The following is a 23,135-nucleotide window of genomic DNA, read 5'->3' as shown; positions in this document are numbered from 1 at the left end:
GTCCCTCATTTCAAGCATCACTCATTTTAGTCCCGAACCTATTTATGTTCTATACAAACTGTGTCTTCTCACTTATTATTGCATATTATTATTAGATATCAAGAAACAGGGGGGTGAAGTTGTAGAAAGCTATTTACATTTTTAAATTCCCTACATGAGTAACAGTTCATATTCTTCTCTTTGGGTCTGTCTCTCACATTGCATCTCATATTTGGGCCTTTGGCAGGTTGAAAGGTATGTCTGAAACACATTAAAGGGTTAAAAGGGTACGGAAGTAACAGTTAATATGAACATTTTGTTAAACCAACCATTTTTTGCCTGCTTGTGTACACAAATGCTTTTTAACTTCTTCACTACAATCTGAATTTATACAAAAAGACACACACCAAAATAATACAACACTGTTTTAAAGGTTTAACGTTTATTTCCCCAAGACAGCCTAGCCTGCACTCTACTTAGATAAATTTCACAAGCTAGTTTTCTGCTGCTTCTAGTTTTAAACTTTAACCATGTTTCTGATGACAAGGAATGCTGTAAAAATACTCTAGTCCAACAAAGAGTTATGATCACAAAATAATCTTTATCCATTCTACAGTGTTTCAGAATTGCCAGTTGATTTTAAAACACAAGGTAGATATAGATGCTAATGGTGACTAATCTGGTATGTTTTATTATAGCAAACTGTTGTTCATGCAACACTTGTGCTCAAAGGGGAAGGCACAGCATTTCCTACAATGAGCCACCTTATAAAGAGTTCTCCTTTTTGTATAAATTTGTAATGTCACCTTTAATTTAGTGTGCAGAACCTCAAAACTGAGGCATTACTCCAATTATAAAAACACTTGCATGTTTTTTATGCAAGTTTTAAAAATACAAAGTTTTCTCTCTAAAGTGGCTCAAAATAGATTGTTCATGGCTGCCTACATCTAAGATAAAAAGAGTCTAAAACAATTGGACAGATTAGGCATATTATTAAAGGTGTTCAAACCAGGACTTGGATTTGTACATCTATTCACACACCTTCTTCAGTCTTTATTCAGCAGTACATATGCACCAAATTTCATTTTTAGAAGTTTCCATATCATTTTCATAGAAAACAAAGTTTGAAAACAAGTAACATTGAACAGCACGGTATTCTACCACAAAGGAAACATTTGGTTACAGGACTCAACAAAATCTAAAAATGAGCTATGCTGTAGATTACCACATGCAAAGAGATCATTATGTTATCTTTGAAAATGAAAAGGATGATGAATTTATTACCACATTTTACTGTTTTCTACTATTATGGCAACTTATGTACTGCAACAGTCTATTTGGAGGGAAATGTATGTTTTTTCATGCAAAAATCTACACAAATTTGTTTTGATGATATGGAAAGCTTTTCATAACATCAAACATTCATCTGGTGCAAATGCACAGGGAAGCCTTCCTGAAAATTCTGACTTTACAAGCAACTAATAAGCCATACAGGAAAGAAATTAAAAATAACTAAAAGAAACAGGGAAAAAAGAAAATAAAACAGGCTGCAGGAGTAAACCAGAGTCTGCTGCTAAACCGGTCTTTATTTGTGTGTCCAGTGTAAGTTAACACTTATGAACTCATTTTGATAATTTGCTAGGTTTATTATCAGCCCCCTGAAGGCGAATCAAGCTTGCATGCGTTCACATACAGCATCACAACCATACTCTCGTACACACGCCACTCCAGGACTAGGAGTCTGCTTCATGAGTGAAGAGCCCCAGGTTTGAAACATGAGTCTGGCTCCACAGCTGAGTCCAGACATTCATTCAATGTTGTCCATTCACACGGTGCTTCATAGCAAGGCCTGGGCTCAATCTCCTTGGACTTATATGGGCATCCTATTCTCTTTTATGCTTACAAAGCTTGATGATAATAGTACTGCATTTTCCCCCCCAATTGCTCTAGTAAGTCATTGTTCCTTCTCAGGCACTGAAGATCTTTGACTGTAGCCCTTTTTCTTTGAACAATCTAAATAAGCATTCAGTGAAGTTTTTCATTACATTTTGCCACTCATTCTCACTCGCACCCACTCGCCATCTTGACTTCATTTGGGCTTTTCTGTGATTCCAAATGAAATCTTCACATTTTCTTTCCCGATTTAATGCAGCAGCGGATCCCATGAGCCAAGATTGATGGGTCAAACCATTTTTTATTCAGTGCTGCATTGTACCTAACCGCCAAAATATCACTCTAAAACTGGAACCCTTCTGCTGGTACATTGGCAGATGAATTGAAACCAAATGTTCCACCTTGTATTGCCTCTGGAACAAGGCTAGGATCTTCATCAATCTATAAAAAAATAAAGTACTTTGAATGGGTACAGATAAGACAAATACTAGTTGAAACAAGTTTTACATCATAGAATGATTCTAATGCTTGTCAAACTAGATGAATTTTTTAAATAGATAAAGCTAAACTATAGATGCTGATTTCGCCTATTTGTAGTAGTCTGACACCATATGATCCACAATCAGCAATACTATATTTACATACCTTTCACCCTGAATCACCCTGAAGCACTTTATGAATTCAAATATGAATTACAAACTTAATGACAGAGAGGGTGTAACAACACTATTTAGACAAGAGAAGAAGAATCGAAATTGAGGGGGCACCCTGGGTAGATAGACGTGCTAGTTCTGCTTCAGTTAGCACACTAAAAATAGTAATGTGGACATTACAGCACGGACGGCAGCACATACTTGAATACTTCTAAAATGAGACCACCACCAGACTATTCTCAAACTGACTGAACTACCCAGCAATGTCTGGTATTTTTGACGTTATAACATTGTTTTAGCATGTGTGTGTTTAAGTTAGTATTATTTGGATGTCCAAATGAATCTGGATTAAATAGTGTTCATGTACTGGTTTTTGTTTTATTAGGTGAGTATTAGACATTTCATATACTATACTCTCTAATTCTAGCCTGTGATTTCACTTTTTAAATGGCTGCCAAATAAAGTTAAATAGGGATTTTTGAAGTTATCGAGCCTGCTAATTTGGTGCTACCAATTGTTTTTCTTGCTGTCAACATTAATGTCTTTTTACTCTATTTTATTGATAAAGACAGAAAAGATGATAATTTCAGTAAGATGTTTTGTTTTAGAGCATGAATCATTTATTTGTATCACCTGAGAGAATACTGCAGCTTTGGGAATATGTTCTTTGGTAGCAGAATAATAAAACTGCATAACCTGACATTATGTTACTCAGAGACAACCACAAATAATGCTATAATGCTCACAGATTTAAGAACTGTTGTAATTATCTCCTTAACCATGTTTGTAAGCAAAGATTAAATGACTGAAAGCAGAATAAGATTTCACTGCTACTATATACTTACATCATCTGAAGAGAAGAATTGATCAATGATCTCATAAGCCAGTTTGTAGATGTCTTCATTTTCATGATTTTGTAGCTGTTCAATTTTCTCCAGCCCTTTAAGGGATGGAATTAAATCAAGCATTAAAATATAATAAAATCTCATTTATCTGACCCTCTATTAGGCTCTTCACGTTAACTGAACAGGACTCCAGGGCCAGAAGTGGGCGATCTCTCTTGTGGCCACTAGATACAGCTGCACCATCACACTTTCCCATTCTCTGGATTTTTGATGATCAGCTCTGGATTTTGATGATCATTCTCTGGATTTTTGATGATCAGCTCTGGTCCCAATTAGATTGGATAAACAGGGTTCTGCTGTATTATACCTGACAGCCAAGCACAACCTGCTCCAGACACATTATGATAATACAAGTTCTAAATTAATGGTGCTATACTGTGAATTATTAAATACTTTTTTTTTATTATTTAAAAATATCATGGGAAAAGTCTGCAAAATGATTTAGGTTCAACAGATCGTACTCACACTTCATTTTGTTCATCTTAGCTACAAAGGCACCTCAAATACCAGTGCGAATAAGGAAATCTTTTAAAATCAGAGTCGCTGGGATGAACTGGTCACAATATTTTCCAATTACATTTCATGATATTAATCTACATGGAAGATAATCAGCTCTGTAGTGTGCACCCTGCTTTATTGGGAATCCTGACGGGACAATTGGCTTTAAGGTATAACTACACAGAAGTCATAGGAAACAGTCAAAAGGGTTGTGTGTGTTCTGGTATTAAGATAAAATTGAAGTTTTTTAACGCTTTTAGTAGATAGTTGAATCTTTCTCTTTAGTGCTATGAAATATTCATAATTAAAGTCAGTAAATCCATAACAAAACCAAATTCCAAGGTTAAGTACGAGAGAGAGAGACATGGTGGGTGAGGTAATACCTTTTATTGGACCAACTTCTGTTGGTGAAAGAGAAAATCTTGTGAGCTCCACAGAGCTCTTCTTCAGGATCTATTCATGTACCTAATGGACTATAGTTAAGGCTCCTTGTTTGTCACAGATTCCATGACTTTCTATGGCCTCTGCAGCGGCTGGTGTGCCTGGCCCACAGGCCATCTAAGCAGCTCAGGGAGTCCCTGGGCCAGGCGCACTGGCTGCTGCTGGAGCAATCTCGCCCCTCCTCTTTGCCCCCTGAGCAGCAAGAGTTTGGGTGTGCGTGTGGGGGGGGCCCTCAGGTGCAGGGCAGTGCTTACCTAGGACGGGCTCCCTGTAAGGGCTACAGCAACTTCCTTCCCTCAGCTCCTAGCTCCATGTGCTGCCTCTGCCAGCAGGCACCACCCCCGCAGCTCCATTGGCAGTGGTTCCCAGCCAATGGGAGCTGCAGAAACAGGGCTTGGGGCAGAGTGGAGGCAGCATGTGGAGCTCAGGAGCCAGGTAGGGAGCCTGCCCCAGCCCCACCAACCCTCCCCCCCGAGCATCTGCAGCGCCCTCTCCCAGCACCCAGGGTGCCCTCCCCTGAGCACCTGCGGTGCCCCCCCGGGCTGCCCCTCCTCCCCAAGTTTTAGTCAGGGGTATATAGTAAAAGTCATGGACAGGTCACAGGCTGTGAATTTATGTTTACTGCCCATGACTTTTACTAAAAATACCTGTGACTAAAATGTAGCCTTAATTATAGTGAGCAAGTGCAGCCAGATAAGTTAACAAGACTGTTAGACCTCAAAATTTTAGACCAGCTAGATGGCTTAAGGGGATAAGTAGTAGTAGTTCTTCAAATCTGACCAACTCAGCCAACCTCAATTCAAGTCCCACCTTGGGCAGAAATTGGGAAAAGGTTGGCTGGCATATTTTTGTTTATTTTGAAGGAATGTAATCAAAGTATTTTTATTAAAAAATTAGACATGTGAACAGTTGCCTGCAGGAGAAGGGCATTTTAGGGATGGTGCAACGGGGAGTGAAAGAGGAGTGAGGGTTTTGAGACTGCATCAAGGGGCAGGGATAAATGGACATAGGGGATGTTAGAGGGGTTGAAGGATCAGGTGAGGGACACATGAGGATAAGTGGCAGGGAGCTGGGGGAGAACAGAGACAGGGCCCTACATTCACCCCTTCAGTGTACGTGTGCATAGTGAGAGGGGCTCAGATCCTTATCCCACCATGTGTGCCAGGATCTGGGGCCTCTTGCCTGTCTAGGGGATCTGAGACATTCTCCCTGACCCACCTGGTGAGCTGGGATGGATGCCCATGCCTCTCTGGAGGGGTCTGAGCTCCACTCTCTGCCTCCCTTTATGTGCACCAGGATCTGGGGGATTCCTGCCCATCTATGGGGGTCTGATCCCCTCATGTGCCCCAGCTTCTGGAGGGAGCTTATCTTTCAGGGGTGGGATCTGAGCCCCTCTCCCTTCCACCACAACGTGAGCTGGGATCTTGGGGGGGGGGGAGGGTCCTGCCCTACTCCCTAGCGCCACCCCATCTGAGCCAGTATCTGAGGAAGCTCTGCCCGTGTGGGGAGTTTAGAAAAGATATGTTTGAAGTATGTACCAAGAACACACTACTGACACTGGTGTGAGGAGATGAGAATGAGCATGCTTGACCAACAGCAGAAACTCTCCTGGACTGTGAAGGGAGGGATGAGAACACTCATTGACATAATGGAGCAGTTCACACATCTCATTTTTCAGGCTATATTTATCTCCTTCAGGCAGGGTGGATAAAAATCAATGATTTAGAAAAAAAATCAGATTTTTTTTTTGATAAAATGCTTTTTTTTAGGGAAAAACCTATCTAAAGGCACATTATTAAGAAACATTATAGCTCAAAGTTATCTCATCATGGAATAGGGATTATAAATTCTAATTCTATAGTAGGAGACAATATATTAATGTAATGTTTAAGAAAAGTTTTGTAAATGAATTCCAATAGTTCATGGATTAGGGACCCAATCTTATAGGGACTTCTGTATAGATTATTTAGGTTAATCTTTCTATCTACCCAATGGGACTCAGTGCTTAGTCTAGAAGATACCATCAGAGATGCTTAGTTTTGCAGTTCTCAAACTGTGGATTTGTGTCTCCAGAGATAACAAGCTTGTTAACAGCAAAAATGTTTTTAAATCACACAGTCAATCCCTTACCTCTCTCTAAAAGTGCAAAGTTTCAAAAAGTTCAATGAATAGAAGATTGTTGGGGGCGGCATAGAGCTAGACAAGGAGAAGTAGTCTAGAGATAAATCTGAGAAGGGAGGGGCAGGCAGCAGAAACAAAAGTGAAACTGTTTGAGCAGCATATTCCAGAAGTCTTGAGGTCTTTCTGAGTGTAGCCTTCATTGATTTGAGATCTACCATACCGTTCTCTCACTAGAAGGGAAAACCTATCATGGCAACAGGCCATAAAAAAGAGACCCAGTTTAGGAATATTTTAATGAAGTTCCTCTACCTGTGGGTAAGACAGGCATGCATGTAAAATGCAACCCGTGCAACTAAGAAATGCAAGGCCTGGTTACTCAAATGAAACAACATCATGAGAAGTGTTCCTTCTCAGGAGGAAGCTGCGTTGCAGATGAAAGGAACATGTCTGAACATACAGGATCTGTTATCCATCTAGACGTGGAAGGCCGAAATAGCTGCCAAATGCACCCTTATAGAGTTAACAGCCAAACTCTTTTTCAGATCTAGAAAATGGTCTAGTATGAGGTCCAGGGTGCTCGCTTTGGAGATGCAGCTTTCCTACAATACCAAATGGAGAAGTGCTTCCACTTAGCCAGGTAAGTGTTTCTAGTCAAGAGGTTTCTGGTATTCAGAAACACATTTTGGTAATCCTTCGAGCAGGATTTTTCAAAAAGCTTCAGCCATGAAGCCGCCACACTGCTAGATGGAGAGCTTGGAGGTTCAGATGGAGCAGATGTCTGTGGTCCCCTGGGATTAAGTCTAGATCTAATGGGAGGGTTGGAGGAGAAGTCAAGTATCAGTGATGACGAGGCCATGCCGGTGCTATAAGAATGAGGTGAGCATTGTCTTGTTTTATTTTGAATACTATTCTGGGCAGTAAAGGAACTGAAGGGAAGGTGTATGGAAGGAAATTCTTCCAGGATAGGAGAAAGGCATTGTCAGTGAGCCTTGGCTGAGCCCTCTCCAGGAACAGAGCTGAGGGCATTTTCTGTTTGTTCTTGTTGCAAACAGATCCATTTGGGGAGTTCCCCACAGATGGAAGATGGACTTGGTTATCTCTGGATGTAATGACCGGTTACGCTGATGAGAGAAGGATCTGCTACCACGTTCTGTTTCCCCGAAAGGTAAGCTACTTTGAGATGAACTGAGTGTGTTATACAGAAATCCCAGCGGCAGACTGCCTCCTTGCAGAGTTGGTTTGACCATGCCAGTCCTAGTTTGTTTATGTAAAAAACAGGGTCGCTGAATTGTCTCAGAATCAATAGATTCTTTCCCACTACGTGGGGGAAGAAAGCCAAACAGGCTGACGTACCGCTCTTAACTCCCTGACACTTATGTGAGACTCTACATCTTGAAGCGACCAAAGGCCCTGCATCTGTGGGGATTCTATACGAGTTCCCCAACCCAGAGAAGATGTGTGTCTGACTAGCGTGAGGGTTGGTAGTGGGCAGAGAAAAGGAACTCCCGCACAAGTTTTCAGAGGGACCATCCACCAATCTAGAGATATCAAAACTAACTTTGACACCTGATCCATTTTATCCAAATGGGGACAACTTGGAGTAAATATTGTTTCTAGCCATGCCTGCAGCTTTCTGAGGGTACGTCTTCACTACCCGCCGGATCGGCGGGTAGCAATAGATTTCTCGGAGTTCGATATATCGCGTCTCATCTAGACGCAATATATCGAACCCCGAACGCGCTCCCGTCGACTCCGGAACTCCACCGGAGCGAGTGGCGGTAGCGGAGTCGACGGGGGAGCCGCGGACGTCGATCCCACGTGAGGACAGGTAAGTAATTTGAGCTAAGGTACTTCAACTTCAGCTACGCTATTCACGTAGCTGAAGTTGCGTACCTTAGATCGACCCCCCCAACCCCCCCCCCAGTGTAGACCAGGCCTGAGGCATAGCCTGGCATACTGAACTACATAGGTGCATGCTGCCATATGACCCAGGAGACTCAGGCAGCTGTGTAGTGTTGAGAGGGTATGCTTTTATTCGGAGCACTATGTCCTGTAAGATTTCAAATGGGGCTTGTGGTGGAAAGGCTTTGGCATTTGTGAGGTCTAAGGCTATGTCTACACCACCACTTATGTCGGTATAACTTAAGTTGCTCAGGGGTGTGAATAAGCCACCCCCTGGGCAACATAAGTTACATCAACCTAAGTGCTGGTGTGGACAGCACTATGGTGGTGGGAGAGCAGCTCCACTAGAGAGCTTACAATGGTGCAGCTGCAGTGTAGCTGTAAGTTCTCTAATGTGGCCATAGACTCAGACTGCTCCAGTGAACTCCATTATCTGCACCAGTTTCAGGATTGATTTACTAGGAACCTCAGAGAGTTAAACATGGGCAGGACAGTGGATATGCTGGACAGACCAATCTGTTCAACCAGTCGTCCAGGTACAGGAACACATGAACACCTAATTTTCAAAGTTGGGCTCTGCACTTTGTGGACACCAGAAGACCAGCTGACAGACCGAATGGGAACGCCATGAACCGATAATGAAAACCTTTAATCACAAATCTGAGAAACTTCTGATGGTCTTGTCATGTTGTGACATGGAAATATGCTTCCTTTAAATTGAGGGTGGCATACTACACCCCATATTCCAGAGAAGGAATAACTGAAGCTAGGGTAACCATGTAGAATTTTATTTTCTTAAGGAATGTGTTCAGCTCTCTTAGATCTAAAATAGGCCTGAAACCCTCTTTTGCTCTGGGGATCAGGAAGTGGAGGAAATAGAAGTCTTGTCTCTTGAGGGACAATGGAACGTCCTCTGTGGACCCTGCCTGAAGAAGAGACTGGACCTCCTGCTGAAGGGCAATTTCATGAGAGAGCGATTCCTGAAGAGGAACAGGGGAAGGGTAGAAAAACTGGATGATACACCCCCATTCCACCATGCTTAAGACCCACCAACCTGACATTCTGTGGGACCAAGCACTTAGGAAGTGAGGTAAGTGATGGGTAAATAAAAGATGGGGAACAGACAGAACTAAGGTAGCTAGTACACTGTCCTCAAATATCCCATCAAAATGTCCATTTGGAAGAGGTGACTAGACAGGCTGAGCCCATCTCATCCAAGATGCTGGCAGGTCCATAACTTGTGGTGGAGAGGCTGCCTGGAACTATTCTTGGTACCAAGGGATGGTGCTCTCTGTGTTGGTGTCTCTAGTGCACCTTCCATGACTATGTCCGACAATGTTGAGGGGAGGACCTGGCTGGAGGGGAAGGCTCCACAGTGACCAGAATGGCCATTTATATGAACCTGGACCCAATGCAGTGTTTGCTGAATAGCCCATGGTCCCAAGACTCTGATGGGGAGATGTGCTGTGTCCTGGACAAGACAGAGAGGACTTAATTTCTGAGTCTGAGGAAGAGTCAAATGCCTGAGACAAACTAGGGGTTGATGCAGATGGGACTGATGAGAGACAGCCTGAGCCCGGTGATAGCAGTACTGCAGAAATCATAGGAGACTCTCCTCTCAACAAGACGGAGGTTTGAGTAATGGTACCGCAGGATCTAGGTGTGGTGAGGTATAAGCTGCAGGCATTGGCACCAGCTGCAAGCGTTCTGCAGTCAGCGATACCAGTACTAAGAGGCTAAGGAAGTCTTTTGCAGCTGCATGCGCTGCCAGGGTGATTGGGATTGGGATTGGCATCGCATGCCGAGTCTGCAAGTGTCCTTCAAGGAATGGCCTTGACAGACATGGCACAGACTCCGGAGGCAGTGAGATTCCCTTGGGAGGTGATGAGCTTTCCAAGGGTGGCCTCACTCCCAAATGCTTTGTGGAGTTTCTGCTTTGGTCTTGCTTCAGTACCAACGCAGAAGAGGTGGAACCTGAAAAAGGTCTGAGTCTTTTTTTTTGGTACAGGGGAATGGGACTGAGGAACTGCAGACATCTGTTGGGGTACTCCGTAATGAAGATGAAGTACTTGGGGCACTTGACTCCTGTGACCCTCTCTGGTGGAGACTGAAGTGCTGCTTCCATAAGCAAGAACTTAAGCCATGCCTCCCTATCTCTTTTTGAGTGGGGTTTGAAACTTTTACAGATGAGACACGTGTCACTGGTGTGGGATTCTCCTAAGCATTTCAGGCAGGACAGATGCAGGTCACTGACTGGAACAGGATTTGCACAAGTCTTGCAGGACTTAAACCTCGGTGAGCAAGGTATCATTCCAGTACCAATACTGAAAGAGTACAAAGGGTCAAGAGACCAAAAATGGAAACCTAGCTGTAAAACCATCAAAAACTGACAAACTTACTATACCTAACTATACGCAAAGAAGAATGAGAGAAGTACTTGAATTAATCAAGTCTGCATTTGCACCAACCATCACTGGTGGTAAGATGAGACTGGATAGGGATGGGGACAGCTCTGCTCTCTTATACCATCACGCAATGGAATGCAGCAGAGGGCACTCAAGCCACCCTAATAGATACTACAGAGGGGAAAAACAACAACAACTGACATCTGTGCACAGGGCGCACACACACTTACAATGGATATGACAATTACTCAAAGAACCCAAACTTCAAAAAGCCAAAAAAAACGGTGTTAAGGTTACGCGGGGGGCGAACCTTAACTATCCCTCTTAAAGTGATGCCCCCAAAACACCCATAACATATTTGCACTCTGCCTTTTCACTCTGTGGGAAAGGAGCTACCCACCCTGCCCTATAGTAAAATACTTAGCCTATACTCCTGACAGAGTACCACACTTGTATCCTGTGAGTAAGTGTAAAGTGGCTGTTAAATTTCACATCTAAATTTATACTTGTCCTTACCCATCAGTAAACCCACAGACTGCTCTCATAACCCACATAACTGCTGATAATTCCTGTGTCAAGATTCTCCCCACCCCCTAGCGCCTTGCTACTAAATGGTACATCTACAAAGTAAACAAACACCTGTGGTTGGCCTGAGTCACGGACTTAGGTTTGCAGGGCTGTAAAATTTCTGTGTAGATGTTTGGGCTTAACCTGGAGCCCGAGCCCTTGGACTCCACAAGTGGGGAGGGTCCCTGAGCCTGAAAATCTACACTAAAAGAACAGGAGTACCTGTGGCACCTTAGAGACTAACACATTTATTTGAGTATAAGTTTTCATGGGCTACAGCCCACTTCATCGGATGCACAGAATGGAACATATATTAAGGAGATCATGTTCTCTGGATGTTTGTTAGTCTCTAAGGTGCCACAAGTACTCCTGGTTTTTTTGCGGATACAGGCTAACAAGGCCCTTTTAGCCCCTGCAGCCCAAGCCTGAGTCAGCTGACCTGGGCCAGCTGCAGCCATGCCTCAGGTCTTTATTTTCCAGGATAGATGTACCCTAAGACAACCTATCACAATTTTGAAATAAAATGATGCAGCTAGTTCCTCAGGGTTCATATTCTCCCCTTTCCATTACTCATACATAAGGTGAGTGCAAACTTTGATCTCATATGACAATCACCGCTCTGTGAGGCTTCTCAAACTAATCCCCATCTCCTCAGCTCAAACATACCCTTTCCAACCTGTCTCACGTATTGCCTCCACTGTTACACCAGTCAACACAGCTACAACTCACAAACTGAATGCAGCTGCAGAGTATGCAGCTAAATCCCAGTGGCTATTCCCAGCTCCAGGGGACCAGAGTTGAAGTTATATGAGCATGTATCATAACTCTATATTTACTGGTTTTCTGAAGTTTGCTGAACTAAACGTTCTGCAAGGACATGAGCTCCCACTGGGCAGCTTAACTCTGCATTAGCAACATTTTTGGCCATTTTATCTACTGAGTGGCAAAAGGCAGTTTCTTCCTCTTGTAGCTACCACATCCCCATAGGAGATATAGATAGATAGATAGATATAGATATATATAAATAAAATATATATAGGCTTGTCTACCCATGGAATTGTTCCTGATTAGCTGCATGTGTGTATATTTACTCTGGAATACATTTGTTCCTGTTTAGTTTAATCCACTTTAACATGTGTAGACAAGCCCTTAACTGCAGAATGTCAGATATAAAGAAAAAGCCTGAGATGTGTCCTACTAATCATACTTATCAAACAAGTAGTACATGAAGATAGAAGTAGCAGAGAGTTTTATGCTGCCTTAGGAAAGAATCATAGTTAAATCACTCAATTGAAACTGCAAAGAATCCTGTGGCACCTTATAGACTAACAGACGTTTTGCAGCATGAGCTTTCGTGGGTGAATACCCACTTCTTCTGCTTGCATCCGAAGAAGAGGGTATTCACCCACGAAAGCTCATGCTGCAAAACGTCTGTTAGTCTATAAGGTGCCACAGGATTCTTTGCTGCTTCTACAGAACCAGACTAACACGGCTACCCCTCTGATACTCAATTGAAACTGAGAATCTGGTTTAATTACCAGCTCTGTCACAGACTTCCTGTGTGACTTTGGGCAAGTCACTCTGTGCCTCAGTTCTCTAACTGTAAAAGCTTCCCAGGGATTTGGGGAAAATAAAAACTGATTGAAGTTTGAGGTGCTCAGATGCTATGGTGATGAATTAGACTGTACTACAGCTGTGTAAATATATCCAATATGTATCTATCTATCCATCCAGCAGATGGAGGCATAGCTAAATATATAAACATATCAAGAAATTCTGAGATTTTATTTAAACATAATATATAGTTACTCAAATACCTCTCACTTTACTATGTTCCCTCCTGAACTTCATCTATTCATATTATACACCCATGAACTTTGCATTTCTTATTTCAAAGAGCAACACTCTCATCTCCTGAAGTTACCTGCAACGTAGGAGTTTTCCATAGAACTTGTAGTGGTGACTAAATGAAACATTTAATATTAAAATGGTTTCTTTTCCTCAAAAAGAGCTCCAACCGGCTGGTAGCTGTTTAAGTGTTTAACAATTAAAAAAAATAAAAACATGCCAGAAAGCCATTAACAAAATTACCACTTAATATTTTGTTTTAAAATTTATCTGGGCATAATTTGATCCAGTCTGATTAAGTTTGCAGCCTGTGAGGTAAAGATACCCTCTATGTCCTAATTTGTGAAGTGTATTTTTCTAGTTAGGTCATATACACTACATATATTCAATTTAAGGTTTCTTCAAATAGAAAAGTTTACATTAAAATATCTCAAATCACTAAGTGAACCTGATATTGAGATTTGAGACAAACAGTTAAACAAAAAGACAAAGATGTAATAAATGGTGCAAAGTCCATGAATATATTTGTGGTTAATGTTTAACAACTAGTTATAATAATAATGGTAACACCAACTAATTATTAAAAAAATCATACCTCCACACTCTTCTATAAGATTGGCTATGGTCTCCGCTTCATCTTCAGCCATTTTTAATATATTACTTAGTCCATCCAGCACTACTTGTACAACTTGAGCATCTTTTACTGTTAACAAGTTGCAAAAGGGAGGAATTACATTTTGTTGAATTAGATATGCCACCTAGGAAAGAAAAAAACATACATAAAATTAAAATGTAACAGTAAATAAATAGTGTGTGAGAGGTACAAAGATGCAAGAAAAGGAAGAGAAGCTACTGGCACCACAAAAAATGTTTTTAATAGAAGAGACAAGAAGGAAAGACTACATGAAATAAGAAAAGAGTTTATTCAAAGTATGTACTCAACAGTATAAGGAAGTTGCCTACCTTACAATACTATAGGTACTACACTATAAAGGTAGGGCTGTCAAGCAATTAAAAACATTAATCATGATTAGTCTCGCTGTTAATAATAAAATACTATTTATTTAAATATTTTGGGGTGTTTTCTACATTTTGAAATATATTGATTTCAATTACAACACAGAATACAAAGTGTACAGTGCTCACTTAATATTTATTTTTATTACAAATATTTGCACTGTAAAAATTATAAAAGAAATAGTATTTTTCAATTCCCCCATTACAAGTACTGTAGTACAACCTCTATCATGAAAGTTGAACTTACAAATGTAGAATTATGTACAAAAATAACTGCATTCAAAAATAAAACAATGTAACAATGTAGAGCCTACACACCCACTCAGTCCAACTTCTTGTTCAGCCAATTGCTCAGACAAACAAGTGTGTTCACATTTGTGGGAGATAACGCTGCCCGCTTTTTGTTTGTGTCACCTGAAAGTCAGAACAGGCACTCGCATGGCACTGCTGTAGCTGGCATCGCAAGATATTTACTTGCCAAATGTGCTAAAGATTCATATGTCCCTTCATGTTTCAAGCACCATTCCAGACACCATGTGTCCATGCTGACGACGGGTTCTGCTCGATAACAATCCAAAGCAATATGGACTGATGCATGTTCATTTTCAACATCTGAGTCAGATGCCACCAGCAGATGGCTGATTTTCTTTTTTGGTGGTTCCAAAGTTTCTGCATTGGAGTGTTGCTCTTTTAAGACTTCTGAAAGCATACTCCATACCTCGTCCCTCTCAGATTTTGAAAGGCACTTCAGATTCTTAAACCTTGGGTCAAGTGCTGTAGCTATCTTTAGAAATCTCACACTGGTATCTTCTTTGCGTTTTGCCAAATCTGCAGTGAAAGTGTTCTTAAAACAAACAATATGTGCTGGGTCATCATCTGAGATTGCTATAACATGAAATATATGGCAGAATGCGGGTAAAAAAAGAGCTGGAGACATACAATTCTCCTCTAAGGAGTTCAGTCACAAATTTAATCCATGCTGATTACTTAAAAAAAGTAATGCATTAAAGCATGTCCTCTAGAATGGTGGCATATCTGGCATGTAAATACCTTGCAATGCTGGCTACAAAATTGCTGTGTGAATGCCTGTTCTCACTTTCAGGTGACACTGTAAATATGAAGTGGGCAGCATTATCTTCCATAAATGTACACACACTTGTTTGTCTTAGTGATTGACTGAACAAGAAGTAGGGCTGAGTAGACTTATAGGCTCTAAAGCTTTACATTGTTTTGTTTTTGAGTGCAGGTATGTAACAAAAAATATATACATTTTTAAGTTGCACTTTCCTGATAAAGAGAATGTACTACAGTACTTGTATGAGGTGAATTGAAAAATACTATTTCTTTTATCATTTTTACAGTGCAAATATTTGTAATAAAAATCATAATATAAAGTGAGCACTGTACACTTTCTATTCTATAACTGAAGTCAATATATTTGAAAATGTAGAAAAACATCCAAAACTATTTAAATAGTTTTGTTTAATCGTGCGATTAATCACAATTCATTTTTTTAATCGCTTGACAGCCCTGCCTTATAGTTTAATATCTACAGTAATATAAGGTCGGCAACTTTCTTATACTGTTCAGTACATACTTTGAATAAACTTTCTTATTTAATGTAGTCTTTCCTTCTTGTCTCTTCCGTATATTAAATATAAATATTGTTTAACAGTGTAATTAAGGATGCGATTAATTTTATTTAGTTAATCGCATGCGTTAACTGAGATTAATCAACAGAACTACTATAAGGTACTATAGAACTGGAGGTTCTTTGAGATGTGTGGTGCCTATCTGTATTCCACTGTGGGTGCAAATATGCTCCATGTGCCCCAAGTCGGAGCATTCTGAAAGCATTGTCTGTTGGTTCGCATATGTGCACGAGCTCACCTCGTGCTTCTGACTGAGGAGATAAAAGGGCAGGATGGACTTGCTGCCTCTCCAGTTTCTTCTCTACCATGAATCAGAGAAGATCTGAAGCAGAGGGGAAGTAGGGTAAGGTAGTGGAATACAGATAGGGACCATACATCTCAGAGAACCTCCAGTTACTATAAGGTAAACAACTTTCTCTCCTTCCAGTGCTGGTCCTATGTGTATTCCACAGTGGATGACTGACAAGCAATACTCAAATAGTAGGAGGATGCAAGGGTGTAGACAGCAGAGCTGAATGAAAGACTGCTTGTATCAAGGCAGTGTCTCACAAATGTGTGGATGGAACGCCATGTAGCTGCCTTGAAGTAGAGGCACCTCTTGAAGCAATGCCATAGCCATTGCTTGTGCTCTTGTAGAATGAGCTCTTTCCCCAAGAGGAGGAGGAAGATTAGACAACTGATAGAGCAAATTACAGCCTGAGATCCATTTTGAGATTCTTTGATAGGATACCACCTGACTCCTGACTGTTTCCATCATGGTGACAAAGTCCAGGAGACTTTCTGATTGGTGTCGTTCTCGGTAGGTAAAAGGCGAAGGCGAGCCAAACAGTGGGGAATGGAGTCTCCTTTCTTCTGAGAATGCGTGAGATTTTGGGAAGAATGCAGGTAAGTGATAACTGGTTCTGGTGAAACTCAGACTACTTTGGGAGTTAATTTAAGGTGGAAACAATGAAACATCGTCCTTATGGAATATAGCGTAAGGAAAAACTGTCATCAAAGTTCCAAAAATTCACCAACCCTCCTGTCTAAGGAACCCTCCTGGCTACCAGGAATGTGACTTTCATGGATAGGAGAGACAGAACAAGAAGCTAATTGTTCAAAATGAGGCTTAGTGAGTATTGAGAGAACAAGTTTCAAGTCCCATTGAGAAGTTGATGGCTATTCCCACCCCTCCACCCCCATTTTTGTTTTAAATAGGCAGAAAGATGCTGATTAGGCCTTTCCAGAATCTACTAGTCACTGGGGGCATGAAGACTCAGTAGCCCTGTGAAGATGGATGGTATGCACTGATTGCTGCCAAATGGATCCATAAGGAGTTGAAGGATAAACCTGCTGTGTTTAAGGAAAGAGCATAGCCCAGAACGAGAGGAATACATACAGCTTCTGAGGATGTACTCAGATAGAAAAATGCTTCCAATTAGCTAGGTAACATTTTCTGGTGGAATCCTTCCTACTGTTAGAGATTCTTTATAGCTTCAGAACATGATTGCTCTAAGAATGATGCCCATCCAAAAAAACAGGCTCTGAGATGAAGCAGACATGGGTTGGTATAATTGATCTTGCAATTCCTTTGGGTAAGGAGATCAAGAAAAGTAGGAATAATGATTGGTACCAGTGACGACATGTGTAGGAGGTTAGGGAACCAAAGCTGTCTGGGCTAGTTGTAGGCAATGAGAATAACCCATGCCCTGTCTTGCCAAATTCTGCACAAAACTCGAGGCAGGAATGGTAGTGGAGGGTAGATATAGTTCAGGTGGTCTGACCATAGGAGGAGTAGAGCATCACCCAGGGCTCCTATGGAACAGTATATTATGCATTTCCTGTTTGCTTGGGAGGCTAACAGGTGCCTGGTGGTGGTCCAAAAGAACAAAAATATTGTACACCACAGAGTCATGTAGCTCCCACTTGTGATCAACAGCAAAGTGTGTGCTGAAAGAGTCCACTATCACATGCTGGTTTCCTGGGAGACAGATTGCTGACAGGGTAATCAGATTACTAAGGCACCTGTTCCACAGACTTACTGCTTCTGCACACAGGAAGACGGATCTCACTCCTCCCTATTTATTGATGTGAAAGACAGTTATATCTGACATTATGAGGACATGGTGACCTTAACAGGACAAAAGCTTCACAAGTCCTTTGAACTGTTTGCAGTTCTAGAACACTGATGTGCCTCTTGGACTCTTCAGATGTCCAGGTGCCTTTTGCTGTATGGCTGTTCATATGGGCTTCCCAACCCAACAGTGATGCATTGGTAATGATCACCCTGTCCAGTGTGGAGGCGAGGAAGGGAGCCCTGATGAACACCTGATGGTGATTCTTCCCCCTTAACAGGGACAATATCACTTTGGTGTCAGTCACTATGGTACTCATGGACTGTCAGTTTGGTGAGAATACAAGTTGAAGTCATGCTTGTAAGTAACAAAGACGAAGGACTGCAAATGGTGTGACATAAAAGTATGAGACCATATGGCCTAGGAAAGAGACTGCTCTGGACGGGTACTCTGGTGTTGTTTTCACAGCCTGAAACCTGTCCTTCAGCAGGTAAGCTGTTGCTATGATTGAATTTAAGGACGCCCTGATAAAGTCTCTGTAGGTGTGAGAATGGATTTTTCAGTGTTTGCGCTGACCCCCCCAAAAGGAGAGGAGTTACAGCATTGTCAAAGTCGATGCAGAGGCCTCTTGGTGTGACATGGCAACAAGGGGACAATCATCGAGGTAAGGGAGAACAGTGAAACCATGGCATCTAATATAGGCTGCTACAACAGAGAACACCTTGGGGTAAAGACATTGGGGCAATGCTGAAAGGGAATACTCTGTATTGAATGTGGTTGGAATTCACCAGGAATCCGAGAATGTGTCTAGGAGTGGAGTGGATGTCCACATGAAAGTAAGAGTCCTTAATGTCAAGAGCTGGAAACCACATTTTTTTTCCAGGAATGGAAATCATAGATGCCAACATCATCATTCAAAACCTGAGTTTGTAAATAAAGTGGTTGAAATTATGAAGGTCAAGAATGGGTCTCCAAAGCTGCCTATGTTCTATGAACTATGTCGAGTAAAAACCACTTCCTCAGTACTGAAGAGGAACCTACTCTATTGCTCCTTGCTGTATGAGAAATTCTACTTCTTGTTTGAGAATATTCTCATTAGAATGGCCCTCAGAGAGGGTGGGAAAGGGGTTTTTGGAGGGGGCAGGGACAAACTATCATATAGCTAGAATGAATGATGTTCAGCACCCATTTATCTGTAATTGCACTCCAGGAGCTGAAAAAGTGTGCTAGATGACCCCCAAACGGTGTATGGAAGTCAGGTTTTGGACTTAGTGGTTGCAGCTTTCAAGCTCCCATCAAAAATAACGTTTAAGCCGAGGGCTGGGACTAGGATGAGGAATCTGTTGCAGAAGCTGCAGGGAAATGAGTCTTTTGAACCCTCTACCTTCTCTGGTGGAAGTACTACTGAGCCATCTGTCTAGGCTAGTCTGTCAGTAGAATTTTCTCTTTGGGGCAGATATATATATTTCCAGGGTGCCGAGGGTGGCCCTGGAACCCTTTAAAATCCATAAGAACTCATCTGTCTTCCGATTAAACAGATGTGACTCAACTGTGTGCTCGACCCCAAAGTATGGACCCACAACTCCACGCATTACGATGGCAGTATTCGTTGCCCTGGAAGATGCATCAGCTGCATCTACTGCTGATTGGAGAGTGGGCCTGAAAATTATTTTTGTCTTCTTCTAGGAGAGCCTGGAAACAAGCTCTGTCCTGATGTGGCAGACTGTCAGTAAATTCTGTGAATCTGAATAGTTCAGAAGTCATTCTTAGCCGTAAGTGCTAGGTAGATGGCTATCCAGAACCGGAGGCTAGAAGAAAAAAAAACTTTTTTCCCCAATAAGTCAAGACACTTGCCCTCCTTGTCAGTCAGGATAGATTGGGGGTGTTGATGACGACATCTCTCCATGGTGGCCTGGATAACTAAATTTAGGAGCAGTGAGAGAAAACAGAAATTTTGCCCCTTTAGCTGGAACATACTATGGTTTCTCTGCCCTTCTGGGGTAGGGGCACAGTTAGCTAGAATATGCCAGACTGCTCTAGATGGTTCCAGGATGGCTTCATTAACAGAAATGCTATTCACTGGAGCCAGGGGATTGAAGGATGTCCAGGAGCTTGTGTTGAGGATCTTGAACTTTCTCAGAGGAATCTGTAGCTCCCCTCCAATTCTGCAAAGAATTCCTGGAACTGCTGATAGTCATCGGGGGGAATGGAAACATTGGAATAACTGCGTCATCTGGAGACAAAGATGGCACTCTAGAACTATAAAAACTATTTACAGGCATCTAAACATATTCACAGATAAAGGAGAAAGCTGAAACTTAGGACACTGGAGGTTCTGACCCCAAATATGTGGCGGTGAGAAGGAACTGGAGAAGTGGTTGGTCTGTCCCCACATCCCTTATCTCCTTGGTCAGAAGCACAAGGTGAACCAGGGCATGTAGGGACCAATGGACACTGCTTTCAAAATTCTCCGGCTTTGGGAGCATGCACACTCACAGAGACAAGCACTTGAAGAAAATGTTTAGAAACCAGTGCTTTTAGTTCAGTACAGAACATTTTAAAAAAATCATAATTAAATTTATAATTTTTATGCTGCATAAAGTAAAATGTTTTAAATTGAGATTACACAATGAAAGGCACCGACTGTTGCATTTTGATACACTCCAACCCAAACATCAAATAAGTTTTAGCCTGATCTTTTTGAAGCAGGACATAAAATCTAGATTAAGTTTGTGTCCAGATTTTATTGCAATTTGGAGACTGCTTCCCACCCAATTTACCTGGTATGCCCTGTTGTCACAGTAATTTCAATGACAGACAGTGATAGAAGTTGGACGATTAAAAAAACAGCAAATAAAACATCCTTGAATGGTTCACACTTATTTTTTGTACTCTTTGTTCACAGCAAGAATATAGGTATATACAGCTCAAGAATATTAATGAAGACTGAATGCAATTATTCTGATAAATACTGGGGTGTACTGCAGTGCAATGTAACTAATTTTAATCCCTCAAAATTTGTCACCACTGATACTGCTACTCTTGGAAACCAGAGTATGATCTTACATCTCTGTTTCCCTTAATCACTGTAAATCAATGAAAGGAGGAGTCTGAAGAGACTATTTTGGCAGGTAATTTAAATTACTGAATCCCCACTTGTAACATGTCAAATACACTCAAGGAAAAAGGTAAGAAGTAAACTAATTTTGGAAAAAAAATTAACTCACTTGATCTTTTCTTCCACTGATTGTTAAGTTGCTTATAGCCCAAGCAGCTTCTTTCTGAGTACCAAAATCACCCTAAAATACAATAATAGTTGGCTGTACATTATTTGGAATCACAGAAAAGTAGGACTGGAAGGGACCTCGAGAAATCATCTAGCCCATCTCCCCAGGCCAACCCAGGACCCCAGATATACCTAGACTATTAATGACAGATGTTTGTCTAACCTGTTCTTAAAAACCTCCAATGGTAGGGATTCCACAGTGTACCTTCCAGGTTGTGTCCACATTAGTTTAAATTGAGGTTAAAAAAAAAAAAGGCAGAAAAATCTTGTAAAATGCTAAGACCTAGTGAGGGAGAGGAGGGAGTTTGTTTTCCCCAACACTACTTTCATACTTCTGCTCTTCTACCTCCTCCAACCCACCATTGCTATGTGCCCACTGTTCCACTTGCACACCCTTCAGCTACAAGACAGGGGAAAACAGTTTAGACTCAGAGCAGAGAACTGCAAAAGCAATGGGATGAAGAAAGTAGTAATTGTAGCATTATCCCCTTCCACGCTATACCAGCAGCCTGTAACAGACATAGCAATGAAGAGACATTGCACTGTGTTAATTTTGATATACCATATTGTTTTAGAAGCTGAGAGTCAGCTTTTGGTCTCAGTGAGCTTTTAGCCTACTCAGTCTGTTTATTAATTTAACCCCCCAAAAACCTAGATTTAATAGAAAAATTATGCTTCCTTTATGGAATTCTGTTCTCAGGATGTACAACATATTGATAGTAACTAAGCTACAAATCTGTGCTTGTAATTCTACATGCTACTAGTAAGAGATTCATGATGATCTTTTCACTCCTTATTCCTCCCACTTGTGACTTTGTCCTCCTGTGCTGTAACCTCCTATTCGCTCCATTAACCAGGAGGTTAATTCCCCTTAGTCTTCTGTCACTGGGAGACTAAAAATAAATTAGGAAAAAAAAAATAAAAACAGACTAAGCAAGACAAAAACTGACCCTGCACTTGGCATTTCACACATATACCCAACCATCATTTTTAAACCTTAGTACTACAGTAGCAAGCCTCTTCCCTCCAGCAATTAGATATTGATATGGGGGTGATGGGAAGTGAAAGGATCCTGGAATGTCTAACAGCTGCTATGATTTCTCCCCCCACCCAGGGAGGAATGAACATATATGTGGAGTTCCATACCTACAGCAGGGAGAGCTGCTAGCAGACAACTACCACCAATATAGAGTTATTTCTATTATACATATCTACTTTTGTTAAATTACAGTGGTAAAAATTTAAAATGGGACATCATCTGTTCTGTGGCCTACTGCTCTAGGCCATGATTAATTATGAGCTATCCCTCCCCGCAAAGTCAGCTGAAATCCTCAGACATTTGAGTATAGGCTCATTCCCACCGCTTCCTTCTACAAGGAAGCGCAGAACTATGCCACAATAACTTCTGAATAACTGTAGTTATTTTATTAAAAATTAATGTAATGAGATTTAGAGTAGTAAGAAGCTATTTCTCAAAAGGTCATTTCCCTAAACTATTTTTCCCCTATGGATTAGACAAGCATTGACGTATGAAGTGAAATTTAGACTTGCATTAACTAAAGTATTATGCTTTAATTAGTGATACAGGCAAATTTGCTTTTTACTCTTAGCTCAAACCAAATCTCAAAACAAATTTACAATAAAGTCTATAGGTAATTGTCAGCAATTCAATAACAGCCCTGCTTTTTCCTCTTGCCAACGGTACAGAATTAAATATTTGTTATCCCACCTTATCTAAAAGGTGTATTATCATTGGAACAAGGTTAGCATCTATCACCGCCTGAACTTGCTGCTGATTTCCTGCAGTGATGTTAGATAGGAACCATACGGCTTCCTGCAGGAAGAAAAAAAAAGAAAGCTTTAACAAAAAAAATTGAAGAAATATTTGAATATTCTATTTCCATTCCAGCAAGA

At 41.2% G+C, this 23,135-nt stretch overlaps 1 protein-coding gene across 11 annotated transcripts in view; it reads right to left on the bottom strand.

Annotated features, from left to right (window-relative positions):
• Positions 1-401: 401 nt before the first annotated feature.
• KPNA4 (karyopherin subunit alpha 4) overlaps positions 402-23,135 on the bottom strand; it is a 102,306-nt gene continuing 79,572 nt past the window's right edge. For 10 of the 11 annotated variants that reach the window (XM_039488674.1, XM_039488669.1, XM_039488666.1 and 7 more), the window contains 5 exons: positions 22,951-23,055; positions 21,163-21,234; positions 13,808-13,970; positions 3,371-3,465; positions 402-2,313 (listed from right to left, as the gene is read on the bottom strand). In XM_039488674.1, the coding sequence (XP_039344608.1) occupies positions 2,215-2,313; positions 3,371-3,465; positions 13,808-13,970; positions 21,163-21,234; positions 22,951-23,055 (534 nt within the window). In that variant the 3' untranslated portion in view covers positions 402-2,214. The remainder of the gene's footprint in view (positions 2,314-3,370; positions 3,466-13,807; positions 13,971-21,162; positions 21,235-22,950; positions 23,056-23,135) is intronic. The other variant, XM_039488671.1, reaches the window with a different exon arrangement.

Source organism: Mauremys reevesii, linkage group 9, assembly GCF_016161935.1.
Source record: "Mauremys reevesii isolate NIE-2019 linkage group 9, ASM1616193v1, whole genome shotgun sequence".
In the NCBI taxonomy this organism is placed as follows: Eukaryota; Metazoa; Chordata; order Testudines; family Geoemydidae; genus Mauremys; species Mauremys reevesii.
The sequence above is the reverse complement of the archived record's forward strand: the minus strand, read 5'-3'. Positions and strand labels throughout refer to the sequence as shown.